Source organism: Alternaria rosae (genome assembly GCF_020736505.1).
Source record: "Alternaria rosae strain MPI-PUGE-AT-0040 chromosome Unknown BKA58scaffold_14, whole genome shotgun sequence".
NCBI classification, from domain to species: Eukaryota; Fungi; Ascomycota; class Dothideomycetes; order Pleosporales; family Pleosporaceae; genus Alternaria; species Alternaria rosae.
This window is the reverse complement of record NW_025763583.1, coordinates 120,235-134,693: the sequence shown is the minus strand read 5'-3', so window position 1 is coordinate 134,693 and position 14,459 is coordinate 120,235. Positions and strand designations below refer to the sequence as shown.

Sequence of the window (14,459 nt, the reverse complement as noted above, 5' to 3'; positions counted from 1 at the left end):
TCTACAGACGCATGAGATGACTGAGGAGAGATGCAACAATGATCCCCCTCTAGAGCGGATCGATCCAGAGAGCGTGGATCCATACCTACATATACGAGCTCAGCGAAGGCAGTTCGACGTTGTACAGCATACCGAAGACGAACGAGAATTCGTGGTGTATTCGAATACTACGCAAGAGGGGGACAACACTATCGTAGGCAAGGGTATGTTCGACAACTATCCGTCAAAGTTGATACAGGGCACAAAATCCACCTTCGACTTCTTTGGCTTGTACTGGCTTCGTGATGATGTTGGTATCGCATACGTCAATACATTGTGTATCAAACCCCTGGCCGACCGCCCCGGCGTGGTTGAAAGAATTGGTATAGCAACTTTCCGGCAGGATATTTGGGACCAGGCAGCTCAATACGATGAAAATGTTGTATTGACATAGCGAACGATCCACCACTGATTCGCGCTGCAACGTAATACACTATCTGAAACTAGGGCTGGCAGCCATGCTCATCAATGAACTTTCTCATTGAGGAGGAAGTGGCGAGGAGAGACAGAAGCCTCCTGAAAATGTTTTACCATGCATCAATAAACGAGTGTACTCCCACTGATGTGGGGAAAATGTGCCGTCAGCAAAATCATAACCTATCCCTACATCCAACATCCAACATTTCACAAAGATATCTTCATCGGTGTTCACGTGATATCTACTTGCATCTGTAGTAAGAGGTGCAAAACCCTCCTTGGAAGCAGATGGACGTAGAATACTGGCACGAACCGCAGTTACAGATCTTATAAGGACCCTAGCAATGAGCATTAGCAAACTTTGCCGACTACATGCTCGGCCACCACTTACCTGCGTGGAATTACAGACCTCGCCGCAACCCACAGTCTGGCGAGCCATCATCTTAGCGCTGCGCGGCGTCACAGCTTGGCGCTCCTGCACAGGCGCAGCGGACAAGTACTCAAAGTCAGCTGCAGCTTCGGGGATCTTGCTGAGAAGTATGTGTGTGTTTGCGATGAAACCCTGGTAATCGGCGGGGTGAGTCGTGGCGAAATCACCGTTCGCAGCCGCATCAACGTAGATGCACTCCCCAGTGGTGGAAGAGGAGTACAGACCCTTCGGACCAAACTGGGGGTCTTTTCCCGGCACGCTGGTGGCCTGGAAGGTGTCAAAGGACACGGAAGTGCAGGTGTCGAAGCCGCCGGCAGCGGTAACTGCTGGGACAGCAAGGAGGGCAGCGAGACCGAAGGTGATGGTTTTGAAGAGAGTCATGATTGCGTCGGAATGGGGTGCGGTGGCGGAAATGCAAAGTAGTAGTGTCCTATGTAGAGAGTAGAGAAGAGATTTTGGCTGGCTGGTAGCTTGATGGGTGCTAACGGCGAGCACAAAACCCTTCTTATACATTGACCAGACGAGAACAGCAGCAAGATAATTATGCCACCGCTTCTTTTCCCCTCATCTTGGGTCGGCGATGTTTGGTCAAGTTCCATCGAAATTTCTTGAGGAGTTCAGCATTGATGGTCACAAAGGACCCGCCCCCAGTGAGATCTCCACCATTGTGGGCGTAGAAGCAGCGTCGTGGATGTGTAGCAGCTCATTCATTCGATGAGCCATTGGCCGACCTCTTCTTGGCTAACAGTAAACATATTGCAACTGCATAGTCGTGAATACGCCTTCGGATGAATTCAAACGACTGTATCTGTACAAGTTCTGCCGGGCGTAAACCCGGGCGTAAATCCAGGCGGATGCGAGAGATCAAGATCCGGTCGGTGTATACCCCAGATCATGGGCCGAGCCGCTTGTATGCAGGGTTTCGACGCGATGTAGGAGTGATCTGACTTCTATTGGCATCCACTCAACGTGCGTCGAGAGCCTCCATGTCTAGTGGTCGGGCCGTCGGCTCCTACTTCCTGGCGTAATAACCGCTCCGAAGGGATATGGCTCGTTGCTAGCTCACTTGGCCCTTTTGTCTCAGTGAGCATTACACTGGGAGTGAACTGAATGCCAAACAGTGCTTCCATGTCGCTTGATGTGATGTAGAAAGAGTCCTTACGAGCTATAAGCTATGCTCGCAACAGTGAAGTGACGGACTTTTCGTTAACAATGATACATAGTCCAGAGTAAAGCTAGAAAGGAAGCCCATCTGCAAAGTGGCCAACAAGCATAGAAGAAGTTGAGAAAGTTTTTTTGTGGTTGGCGGGGTTGGATTGTTGGTCTGACACCCACAGCTAATGCCTGTCCTTTGGCTTCGTATATGCTGACTTGCAGGGCTTAGAGCCAAGACCAATTACAGGCGCGTCTGACAGGTCAAAAGATTACTCCAAACGAAGGTGCTCAGTTTAGTAAGAACGTCTCGCCGAAGAAGAGGATGAAGGTCGACTTTCTTGCTCTACAACATTCTGCGCCACTTGAACTCACAAACATTAGCCATGATCTGCATATATCTAGCTCGTCGGGAGCTTTTGCAATGATATGATAGATCCATCAATGCTGTAGTTGATCGCGTCTCATGACACATCCGACCGCCCAAACAAAGTTACGTCATGGATGTTGTACCCACCATCGAAGCTGCTCTCGTCTGCCGCATCAAACCACGAGTGATCAGCGTTGTCGATCTCTTCCAGTGATGTATGATGTGTTCCTCCATCGGGTTGGGTAGCGGAAGGAGTTAAGGAAACAGGCACGGACCTGTTGCCCTCAAGGACAAGCGCACCGTCATCGCGACTTGATCCCATGTTGGACTGACGACCAATCATTGTACTACCCGAGCCGATATCGTCAGGAATGGATTTCATTAGCGCACTAGTTGACACATCCAGTGACATGAGGGCTCTTTCGAGGAAGTCTGCTGACTTGCTTGAGAGGCGTATGATCCATCTATACTGATCAAGATGCCCCCGGTAGCTGGCTGTCTCTTCCCTATCGGGAGATGTCACCCAGAGAAGCGAGATGAAAGACCCAATAAGTATGAAGTTGTAGGTGGACGAGGAATACCAAAAGGATTGGAAGTGTTCGGGTCGGAGAGATTGCACGAAGCTCATGGCAGATGTGAGCCGAATCTGCGCTGCTTGTCGGCATATGGTGTGGAGTTCGGGGTCGTCTGCTGGAGATAATGAGCGGATAATGCGTCGGTGAAGCGTCATTTCGACTGCGTAGTAGCCAAGATGGAGATAGCCGACGCTGGAGAGCTTCCTTGCAGCTATGTCCTGCACTTTTAGCGCAGCTGGCATGTTGGCATACCATTGGCGTAGTGTGAGCTGCAAAGGCTTCGCTGCATTGAGCAACGATCGAACGCTCTCGTGCGCACTGCTGGCGAAGTCACGTTCTGCCTTTAGTGTGTAGAAAGTCGATAGGATCTGCGCCAAGATCTGTGTAAGCTCTACCATATAGCAGAACAAGACTCGACCTTTCTCCACTTCAGTACTCCCGTCTTCGTCATCCTCATCAGCAGCACTCTCTGGGAAGTCATCTACAGTCAGAGGTTGTACATCCCAATCCATCGGCGTAATGTGCGAGGGGCGACCGTGCACCAGTGCACCCCATTTATCCTGCATGAATACAGCCCAAGCCAAACGTTTACGAAGGCCGCACTCCCAAATGGGGATGTGCCATGTTGTACAGTCAAGCTGAAGTCCCATATCCTGCGCTAGCCCGACCAGTTGACATGTCAACGCCCAGCTGTTGCCCTCTGGTCGCTGAAGAAGCAGCAGTCCTGCCTGTATAGTCGAAAGCTTAGGCCTATGAATGATGTTGCTGAAAGATCTCATCGTTAGTGACTCTAGATGCGAGACGTCTGGCTTTGGTTGCAGTGCTAGTTCGCTGGAATAGGACCACCAGTTGAGGGCTAGGAGATAAACTGCAGCTAATAGCGGCGGCGAGAATTCTCGATGAGTCCGCTCGTACTTCTCAAGGAACACTTTCTTATGCAGAATCGGGAAGCTAGGATGTACAATCCGAAAGAAGAGACGTATCAACGCAGCGCCATGTGGTGCAACGGCTATCTCGATGGCGTCGAGATCCGGAATGTCGCCTTGACTATTGAGTGTGCCGGCATCGGGTGATGAGACGAATGTCGTTGCATGAGCATCATCTACTTTTCGTAACTTTGGATGGCCAGCCAAAGTATCAGCACTGCCAGCGAGTTGAACTGGCTCAAGTGCCAATAAAAGACGTTCGTACTCCGAAGTGGAGCCGACAAGACGACTGTGCCGGCTAGTTTGCAAGCCCAGCGTCTTCTTCAAGAGCGAAGGGCCGTGTAAGTTTGCATAGTCATCGATTGGCGGATCCTGCCGGATTATGGCTGTAGTATCCTGAGGTGATGTAGATGGGGCAATGCTACTCCTGTAGTCTTTTGCAAGAGGTAGTTGACCACGGCTCGTTTCGGTAGGCTCAGAGACCTCGTCGATAGCCACGGCACGGCGTTTCCGTGGTAGTGGATTTTCATTGAAGGTGCATTCTTGATCATGGAATTGACAAAGGACGCATGGTGGTCCGCTGTCTGATATTTCGCAACGTGACTTCCGTCGTCGACAGGGATCGCATGGACGTCGCGACTTTGGCTTCGTAGTGTGGACATTGGCTACACGCGGGAAGTGGTAGTTTGGCGGCGAGTTCTCAGCAGGCATAAAGTTCATGCTTGCATTTCAGCACGCAGTATGTGTCCGTCTTGGTAGCAGACGGATAACCCCGGTATGTTGTTGATGGAATCGCGATACGTCCGCGTGACGATTTCGCGAGATGGCCGAGGATAGTGCTTTTTCCATGAATGCACAGCATCAGATTGCCATTCCTGCTTGGCGGGTGTCGGACATAGCTACTTGCTCATTGATGTGGCTGATGACGTGGGTTTCATGTGCGTTGAGTTGATCCACCGGCAGGGAGGTTGGGGGATAAGGAGCACATTGGACGAGAGAAAGCCGAGGCCCAGCTTGTGGAAGCACAGACCACGCGGAAATTAATCAGCGGCATCACTAAAAGAACACGAGAGCTTCACATCTCGTTCGCGACATCATCTGTAGAAGGCAGAAGAAAAGATTATTGGTCATGATCGAAGTACTTGGCGCAATATTGATTAGGCCATATTAGCCATCTCCTTCTCCTTCGCCACAAGAGTTTCCTTGTTCGAGAGTTCCTCACCCTCAAGAATCGGCACGACTATCTCTCCCTTTTGCGGCGGATAGACCGCGCATTCTACCAGCGATCCTGTTGCCGGCGAAATGTATGTACATATAACGTAGTGCGTAAACAGCGAAAGGAAGAACCCAAAGATCCACGCAAACGTGTATACTTTCCAAGCGCCACCGATGTCTAGAGCATTGTCGATGCTCTTAGCAAAACCGGGGAGAAGGGGAGCGAACCCTACAATGAAGGACACATATGCCCTCCAGTTCCAGCCTCCGTTGTACCAGTAGATGCCGCGATTTGTGTAGAGCTGATCCACATCAAGTTTACATTTCTTGACGAGATAATAGTCGCTGACCATTGTACCTGCAAGAGGACCCATGAGGCATGAGTAGCCACTCAAGAACGAGAGCAGACCAGACGCGTTCTTGATGATGTTCCATGGCGTGGATACGATGCAAAAGACGGAAATGATGATCGTAGCTCGGAAGATGTTGATGTACTTCGGTAGCATGCCCGCTACATCGTTCGCAAACGGGTAAGTGTCTGCTGCGATCTGATTGCCGATTGTCGCAAGGAGAAAGCTGGCGGATACGAAGAACTTTGCAGCTCGAGAGTCGAACTTCGCAATGACGGTTGGCATGTACCATTCAAACTCGCCCCACAGGTAAGAGTGGGCATCGGTGACGAAGATTGGCGTCAGTGCTCCCAATGTTCCAATGATGGGGAGGGCGAGGAATTGATGGTAGCCAGCGAGCTGGTTCTTGGAGAATCTGCCAAAATCGGGCATGTTGACGGCCAAAGAGGAGAAAAGTCCGACCACGGCGTTGAGACCGGTGAGCACCGAGTAGGTGGTGTTCATGTAAGTGGAAGTAATCTCCACCTTTCCTTTGATGAGCGGACCGCCACTGGATGTTGAATTAGCATCGTTCATCGCTACAGACTATCAAGAGATCACTCACCCTTTCGTCACTATGACGGCCCAAAGAAAGAGGGCGAAGAACGTTGGCGGCACGACGATACCCTTGATCCAGAAGAGAACGCGCAATTTTGAGATGGGCATGAGGGCGAGTGCAGTTTGGAGGAACCAGTACAAGAACAAGCAAAGCAGTCCAGCCGCTACAAGACCATTAGCAATGCTCCGGAATAGTCTTAACAAGATGGGTCTCACAGTCTATCCCAGCGCTCTCCGGTAGATGATTCGGAAATGTGATGAAGCTTGGCCAGATCGCCTCAAGGCAGCGTTGCAAGAAGTTGCTCGCCTGAACGGTAAGAATCGCAGCCCACATCATGGCAACGAAAGCTCGAATGCAGATGGCCGGGAACGAGCCATACATGCCGAAGACGCTTCGAACGATAACCGGGAAGGACACATTGTATGTGGCACCCATCTTTCCAGTGAGCGTGATGACAACGCTGCAGATGGCGAAGCCAAAAAAGACGATCGGGATTGTCTCTCTAGCTGTAAACCCCAGAGCCATGACACTGCTCACAGTAGACGCCAAAGGAGGTGCAAGCATGTCAGAGCACCAGTACGCCCAGTAGTCAAGACCACCCCAGGTACGCTGTTCCGGTGGCACCGGGTCAAGATCTGGTGTTCACGCGACGATTAGCTTAATTTCATTACACATGGATGCCTCCCGAATGCATACCTTTATTCGACCAGCGCGACCCATATTTGCCGCTTTCGAAGGGTACCCTCAGATGAAGATGAGGTGCAAGCCTTGCTTTGAGCACAGACATGGTTTAGGATGGCAAGATGAAGTAGGAAAACACGAATGCAACAGAACTACGTTCATTCTTTATCAAGGTCCAGAGTTCTTGGTCTCCGAGCTGTGGCAGCTACACGCATCTCCGTATCAAGATCGCCTCTAGCTTGATAACCATATCAGCTTTCGACCTAGAGATAGCCGTTGATGATACAGCGGGGTCCATGCGGAGGTGAAGACGGGTCGGCATATTGATCAAGCAAGGTACTACAATAGTCCCGATGTCTGGACAGGCAGGAAAGAGCGTTGGGCGCTGGGCATGATGGAGATTGCTCATCGGAGAGTCGGGCTAGACCGATCTGGTGCTAGCGCCACCCGATACCGATAAGACACCTCCAAATCCCGCCCGTAGGCCCGTAGGCCAGCTGCATACTCCGTTCGCGGCCCGTGTTGGAGTCCCCACGTTCATCCGATGGAGTCGATATCGAACGTAGATATGGCGCGTCGTCGTTCTCTGACGAATTCCTGTATATGTTGTTCTCCTACATGAGCGTGTCTGCCCATACACAACCTCCCAACTGCCGAACCTTTGAATGACCACATCACCACGAATGATGGCAAACACCTCACCCAATGGCACGATGCTCTCTTTTGACGCGAAGCCATACGCATTCTCTTTCCCTCTGGAGCATACCGCGTTACTCATAATCGATATGCAACGCGACTTCCTACTCACCAAAGGTTTCGGCGAAATCCAAGGCGGAAACTTAGACGCGGTCCAAGCATCGATCGCCCCAACGAGAAATCTATTGGAAGCGTGTCGGGGTGCTGGCATGACTGTCTTCCACACCCGCGAAGGCCACAAACCAGATCTCTCCGACTGCCCATCATCAAAATTGATCAGGCAAGAAGCTGCGCCAGGCAACACCCAGCACAAACTAGTCATAGGTGACAAAGGAGAGCTTGGTCGCCTACTTACCCGAGGAGAATACGGACACGATATCATCGACGAGTTGAAGCCGCTTCCTGGCGAGGTTGTCATCGATAAACCCGGCAAGGGCTCGTTCTGGAACACGACTATCCTACATCAGCTCAAAGCGAGAGCTATTACGCATCTTATCGTCTCTGGTGTCACCACAGAGTGTTGCTTTGCTACTACTATTCGGGAAGCGAATGACCGAGGATTTGAATGCTGTGGTATCGAGGAAGCTACCAGTGGATATAACGATGCTTGCTTCAAGAAGTCAACGCTAGATATGATACATTGGTCGCAGGGCCTTTTTGGATACATTGGTAGCTTGCAGCCTTTACTAGACGCCCTATCACCATTGTTAAGTAAGGGGCCGGTCGCCAATTCGACGCCTCCTCAGACACCGCCGATGTTTGATGGCGATCTCACGATATCTGCTTTACAGCGAGCGTACAAGAGGGGGCTGTCACCGGTAACCGTTGTTGAGACGATCTACGAAAAGATTGAAGCATACAAGGATATTGACCCAGCAGTCTGGATACACTCACAGCCACGCGAAGCAGCTCTAGACGCCGCAAGAAAGCTGGTATCGACTTACCCCGACCGAAATGCACTTCCACCCCTGTTTGGCGTCCCCTTCAGCGTCAAAGACAGTATCGACATCGCTGGTCTTCCCACCACAACCGCATGTCCACCACTTGCGCACGTGCCCTCAACCTCCGCTCCTGTATACGACAAAGTCATCTCCGAAGGTGCTTTGTTCATAGGAAAGGCCAACTTGGATCAACTTGCTACCGGTCTCGTAGGATGCCGCAGCCCATACGGAATCCCACACTCAGTATACCACAAAGACTACATCAGCGGCGGATCAAGCAGCGGCAGCACAGTGTCAGTAGGAGCGGATCTAGTCTCCTTCTCGCTTGCAACCGACACAGCAGGATCAGGCAGAGTACCTGCTGGCTTCAACGGCATTGTCGGATACAAGCCTACACGAGGCACCATCTCTTTCAGAGGCATAACACCAGCATGCCTGTCGCTGGACTGTATCGCGCTCTCCACAAAAAGCGTCTCCGACGCGCGAACCCTATGGCAAATACTAGAAGGCCACGACCCTCTCGACCCATACGCGAAACCTGAGATGGCCTTCGAACGCCACATCAACAGCATCGGCCCCCGATCGCGCACTTTCAAATTCGGCATCCCACCTCCCAAAGCGCTTGCTATCTGTTCAGCACCCGCTCGTCGCATGTTCAACGAAACGGTATCGAAACTACAAGCAATCGGTGGTGTCCTCACACCAATAGACTGGTCGCCTTTCCAAAAAGCCGGCCAACTACTCTACGACGGTACATTCGTTTCTGAACGCCTCGCCTCGCTTCCAGATGACTTCCTCGAGAAGAACCGCGCAGCACTGCACCCCGTGACCGCACAACTCATGGACGCCGTCGTCGCGCGGAAGAGCTCAGCCGTAGACGCGTACCGCGACCTCCAGGCCCAAGCTCTCTACACGCGACAAGCGGAGAAAGTCTTCGCGTATTCAGCCTCCGGTGTTGACGTCGTCGTTGTACCAACAACGCCGACGCACTGGCGCATAGACGAGGTGCTCGCTGATCCGATTAAGAAGAACAGTATACTGGGCGAGTTTACGCATTGCGGAAATGTGTTGGATCTTTGTGGTGTAGCGGTGCCGGCGGGGACTTATCCTATCAAGGAGTTGAGCGGGAAAGAGGGGGATGAGGGGATGTTGCCGTTTAGTGTGACGTTTTTGGGGGGCTCGAGGTTGGATGCTGAGATGTTGGAGATTGCGAGGCGGTTTGAGGAGGAAGGCATGAAGTGAGATGGCTATTCTGGGGGTTATTCTCAGATAGAGACAGGGCACATGGCGTGGAGCTTTCGCATGCGACGTGTTCGTGACGCTCGGAGTACTCAGAGTAAGACAATATAGCTATACGCGAATGTCTCGCTTCCATGTGGCACTTGTATCTCACAACGCTCAAGGAGAAGCTCCAAGACTTCTGGAGAAATGATTCGCAATGCATCAATGCATGCATTCTTGTCAAACCAACATCTTTGAAAAGGCGTTTGCTAGACAATAAAATACATCCAGCGATACCCAATAGATTGCGGAAACCAGACCCATCACTCAACGTATCTTCCACGACGACTCAACAATGCCTTCCACATTCTTCAAGGTACTGGCTACACACAGTTGCAAGCTCACAAAGCCAGCTGACGATTCGAACCAGCCCTCCGACCTCCACCCATCCGATTACAAAGGCAAACAGATGCCCGATGAGTACCCTCAGCCTGTACTCCGCCTACACTGCCTGAACCGACACGCTTCTGTACTCTTCCGCTTTCCCAGCGACGTGGACGAACACGACGACGTAGACGAAGATACAAACGAAGACCCCTTCATCCCATACGCCATCGAAGCACCAGATCTGGCTGCCGACGACAACGACCTCTTGGACCTCCTGCACACCCACGACGGTGGTCAAGGAAAGCTCAACGCGAAAAAGAACGAACCCTACCGTCCCAATCTTCTCAAGATATGGCAGGAAGGGAACCAGGTAGCTCAGAGAGCCCCTAGGCTACCGAGGTGTAGGCTTGCTACTCGCCGGAGGCTAAATCACCCCCGGGATGATTTGGCCAGACATATGTGCTGGTTTCATAGGCAGAATGTGGATCGCAGGAGTGAGAAATGTAGGCGGACTCAAAAGCTGAGGGTATCTGCAGGTGGTCAATCATGGGCATGTTTGTTTCCAGTCCTTGAGTTCCAGTATCACATTCGCTTACACATGCACAAAAAGACAAGTATCAATCGTAACAATCTTATAATTGTATGAACAGAAAAAAAATACTATGCACAAGGAAATCCAAAACAACGCGGACCATGCCGCTATGCCAAAACCCAAATTATTTGAATTCAAATCCAACAACACCATGCTTCGTATGTACTCATGCCCTTCAATTATCCATTGTCTCCTACAAAGACAACGCAACAGCAGCGAACAACGCAACAACAAAGCTAATTGTCGCACCGCTCTGCAGCTTCCCACCCGCACTATCGCCATGAATTCCCAGAATCTCTGCTTGCCTTGAAAAGGTAACGTTTTGGGGTATCGACTCGTTCAGACACTGTCCGTTGACGATATCCAAACCAGTCAGATCATTCGGCTCGCGGAAGAACATGTAGCTCCTGTTGTTGAGGCCCTTGAAGCCCTCGGTGTTGTACGGGAACCACATGTCGCTATCGGTAGCGGATGTGTTGCGGAGGAAAATACATTGGACTTGATTGGGGTAGTCGTGAGCGAGCTCGGGGTAAGCCTTCATGACATCGCTGTTTGAAGTATCGGCGACGAGGACGAATTTGCGAGTGGGGAAAGTCTCGAAGACTTTGGTGAGGAGGAATTTGCGGATGGAGAGGGTGGCGGATACGTCTGAGAAGTTCAACGGGCGCGTGTCGAAGGAGCCGCCGGGGTAGGTTTTGTAGATGAAGTCCATGTAGAGGCGGGTCGCTTGCTCAGGGGTTGTGGTCAGGTAGTGGAAGTGAGTGTTGTTGGGGAGGGTGCGGGACCAGTTTGCGTAGATGTCGGGCATGTTCATCCAGGGGGTGAAGGGGCGGGCGAAGGAGTTGAGGAGGCCTTCCTTGGGGTCGTAGATCTTAGTGACACGTAGGATGTCGTCTATGTCAGAGATGAAGGTGATGCCCTCGGAAGGCACAAGGAAGGCAGTAGCATTGCCGCTCATGGTGCCGTTGGTGTAGACGTTCAGGCGCTGGACGTTGTTAGTCTCGTTACCGGGAAGGAGGCCATTGGACTGGATCGGCACGAAGACGTCAAAGTCGCCTTGATCGGTAGTCTCGTAGGGGAGAGTGAGGTTCTGGACGCCGCCGGGAGCCTCGATGGAGTTGCCGCCGCCGGGCTCGCCGTCACCACCCTGCATGGGCGCGGGCTCGAGCGACATGGAGACATTGACGTCGCCTTGCTGGACAATGAAAATGGATCGTGTCAGGTTGCGTGCCTGCTCCTTCTGGTTATCGGGCAGGTCGGCAACGCTGGTGTCGATGAGGAAGACGTTGGCCAAGTCGTCGACCTTGTCCTGGCTGATATCCGGGAACTTGTAGACATTGCCGTGGAAGCGCACGTTCCAGCCCTGGTCGGTCCAGTTGGCATAGGGAGGGATGTTGAGGACTTCGGTGGGCTTCGCAGCCAAGTCGTCATCACCAATGCCGAGGCTTGACAAGACTTCTTTGCCGGTGGGGAGGCCTTCGAACCAGCCGGGGATGCCTAGAGAAACAGAGTCAGCACAAGCCTTGCTAGTGCGAGGCTTGCCATGCAGGCGTTTGCTTACCCTCTGTGAAGAAGCTGGGCAGGTCAGTTCCCAGCACGCTGCCTATCGAGGCTGCGTAGTTGTCCACGCCGCTCTTGATATCGTCGATGATGTTCCTCTTCTCCACGTAGCTATGCCGCCCTACGAACCGGATCGGCGCGGGAGTCACAACAGGCGCGCGCACTTCGACCTTGGCGGGGACAGCTGTCGGCTCTGGAAGAGCGAATGCATTGGCGAGACCGAGTGTCGCGCTCAGCAGGAGAGCCCGCTGGGATGCGCGTTGGTGCACCATCTTGGTGGTGTTGTGGTGGTGGCAGGGGCCGAAGACCAAGGGGCGCTCGCGTGCTGGTCGCGTATAGGGAAATTAGGGTCGAAGCGACAGACTGAAGGGAATACAAAGAAATGCACGAGGACTGAGAAGAAGAGAAGAGGGGAATGGGCCGGGAAAGATGGCAAGATGGCAACAGTGGAAACACGCTTGCCGCGTTTCGCACGGGGCTAGACAGCAGGTTTGCGGTCAAATTGGTGGTGTTGGTTGCTGCAGGTACAGCCAGCATGATGTCATTGTGCTGGGGGCTGTGCCAAGCGCGCTCCTAGTGAGTCGATCGCCTCCCGTGATCCACCGTTACCAAACTCTCCACACCGCAACACTCCTCCGGAACTCGGCAGTCGCAGATTGATGGCGAGACATGTCTGGTACTAACGAAGGTGTTCATTGTTTTGTATGCCGTTCGTAGAGACTATGGTGTGAACGACACATGAGATACCCTATCCCGTGACTGACGACTCATCGACAACAACCCAATGCCCCATGCTCCACAACGCGTCCCCCATGCTACAATATCCTTCCCTTAGCGGCCAACATATAACATTTCTGCTTAACTCACCCAGCCCGAGCCGTCTCCGATAATCGTCCCACGCTTCCCGTAGCACGTCGCGCACCTTGTTGTTTGGTGCAGCGTCTTCTAGAACATTACGCCACGCTCGCATGTTGGTTGCCAGCTGCTCTCGACGGCCGTAAGGACTATACCGTCTATCTGCCGCCCAGAGTGCGGGGATAGTGGTTGCCCAGCGTGTATCAGATGGCCGGCGCTCTTCTTTGGCGTACCACCCGATCATGGGAAAGGATTGTATTTGTGTGCTCTGGTACGGGAATGTCCAAGAGAGCTGCATTCAGCTCGTCGAAGTTCGCGTTGAAGGTTATTGCGAAGATCTCGATGAGCCACCGACACACTTGCTCGGTCTTGCACTCTGGTGGTTGAGCTTGCCATGGAGCGTGGTACTTGCTGTCGCTTTCGCTTACCGCAGTGTCTGTATACTCAGGTGGCGGGACTGATGGTATGTCTTGGTGCTCTTTTTGCGACATGTCTGATGGCGGAAGATAGGATATCTGGAAGCGACCTAGACGGCCTAGATTTAACATTGGGTGTGTACAGTGATGGTACGACGCTCATGATACGACGCTCATGATACGACGCTCATGATACGACGCTCATGATACGACGCTCATGATACGACGCTCAAAGCGCGAGCGTCAATTACTACTTCGCTTCTCTACGACATTGCTCGCATATATGATCAGCTGCCTCCAATACTCAGCAAAGCCTCGATCGGTGACGATAATGTCAAGATAGGAGAAGATACGGATGGTGCGATTGACTCTGACCTTATGGTTTTGAGGACCAACTCGGCGACGGCGACAATAGTGACGACGAGATAGTCGACGGAAAACACCCCATCTGGAGCTCGAAGCGCTAGATCCTCCCCCTCCTCACCCTCACCTCGGGCAATTCAGGTTCGGCATGTCGTCTCCAACCATCAAGATTGTTGAGAGAACTTCCTCCTCACGGCTATTGTCGTCGTCAAACGGGTTTTTTTGGTACTGGCCCACTCTGTGCTGAACGAGGCGACCCTGAACCTTGCTTCTACCAGCGCACTCTCGGCAGACGCACAACATTCCTCTACCACGTTTTCAGTCTCACCTCAATGACCGGTCGGCCGAGAAACAAGAGCAGGGTACTGAGAGCAAGAACAACGTTGGTGAGCAGTTTCGCGGTGATGGTAGGGGACAAGACAACGGAGAGGTCGAGAGAAACAGCAATGGAACAGCTACGCGGTTCATGAGGAATACGTTTAACGCCTCAGTGGATTATCTCGATGCAACACCTCACCCTGGAAGTATCTGCTATGTTTCGCCCAAGTACATGGAGGATAACCAGGACAACGTATACCCTAAGGGTACGCAAGAAGAAATTTTGGCTGCTGCTACATACGATGTATGCTCATGAGGTGCATTTCCACAACAGTTTTTCCCTTTCATCATATTTAC

At 52.2% G+C, this 14,459-nt stretch overlaps 7 protein-coding genes across 7 annotated transcripts; 2 read left to right on the top strand and 5 right to left on the bottom strand.

The window, feature by feature from the left end:
• Positions 1–698: 698 nt before the first annotated feature.
• On the bottom strand, positions 699–1,267 carry BKA58DRAFT_444930 (uncharacterized protein; the record flags this gene model as incomplete). The annotated part of the gene is made up of 2 exons (XM_046174110.1): positions 699–794; positions 848–1,267. 2 exons carry the CDS (start codon positions 1,265–1,267, stop codon positions 699–701), a joined length of 516 nt encoding a protein of 171 aa, XP_046019934.1.
• A 992-nt stretch (positions 1,268–2,259) lies between these two features.
• On the bottom strand, positions 2,260–4,875 carry BKA58DRAFT_68265 (nitrogen regulatory protein OTam). Its single transcript, XM_046175719.1, has one exon. The coding sequence runs from the start codon at positions 4,627–4,629 to the stop codon at positions 2,503–2,505; it is 2,127 nt and encodes a 708-aa protein (XP_046019933.1). The 5' UTR covers positions 4,630–4,875; the 3' UTR covers positions 2,260–2,502.
• A 140-nt stretch (positions 4,876–5,015) lies between these two features.
• On the bottom strand, positions 5,016–7,113 carry BKA58DRAFT_370594 (permease for cytosine/purines, uracil, thiamine, allantoin-domain-containing protein). Its single transcript, XM_046168995.1, has 4 exons — positions 6,769–7,113; positions 6,288–6,707; positions 6,079–6,235; positions 5,016–6,024 (listed from the first exon to the last, which is right to left on the bottom strand). The coding sequence occupies exons 1-4, from the start codon at positions 6,857–6,859 to the stop codon at positions 5,067–5,069; spliced, it is 1,626 nt and encodes a 541-aa protein (XP_046019932.1). The 5' UTR covers positions 6,860–7,113; the 3' UTR covers positions 5,016–5,066.
• A 141-nt stretch (positions 7,114–7,254) lies between these two features.
• Positions 7,255–9,799, top strand: BKA58DRAFT_68244 (amidase signature domain-containing protein). The gene has a single exon (XM_046175718.1). The coding sequence runs from the start codon at positions 7,419–7,421 to the stop codon at positions 9,630–9,632; it is 2,214 nt and encodes a 737-aa protein (XP_046019931.1). The 5' UTR covers positions 7,255–7,418; the 3' UTR covers positions 9,633–9,799.
• A 167-nt stretch (positions 9,800–9,966) lies between these two features.
• BKA58DRAFT_406499 (uncharacterized protein) lies at positions 9,967–10,644 on the top strand (the record flags this gene model as incomplete). The annotated part of the gene is made up of 1 exon (XM_046171964.1): positions 9,967–10,644. One exon carries the CDS (start codon positions 9,967–9,969, stop codon positions 10,642–10,644), a length of 678 nt encoding a protein of 225 aa, XP_046019930.1.
• BKA58DRAFT_394924 (uncharacterized protein) lies at positions 10,622–12,654 on the bottom strand. Its single transcript, XM_046171233.1, has 2 exons — positions 12,152–12,654; positions 10,622–12,087 (listed from the first exon to the last, which is right to left on the bottom strand). The coding sequence occupies exons 1-2, from the start codon at positions 12,420–12,422 to the stop codon at positions 10,784–10,786; spliced, it is 1,575 nt and encodes a 524-aa protein (XP_046019929.1). The 5' UTR covers positions 12,423–12,654; the 3' UTR covers positions 10,622–10,783.
• A 599-nt stretch (positions 12,655–13,253) lies between these two features.
• Positions 13,254–13,556, bottom strand: BKA58DRAFT_281972 (uncharacterized protein; the record flags this gene model as incomplete). The annotated part of the gene is made up of 1 exon (XM_046166830.1): positions 13,254–13,556. A coding segment is annotated over one exon (303 nt), but the record flags the coding sequence as incomplete, so codon positions are not given.
• Positions 13,557–14,459: the final 903 nt, after the last annotated feature.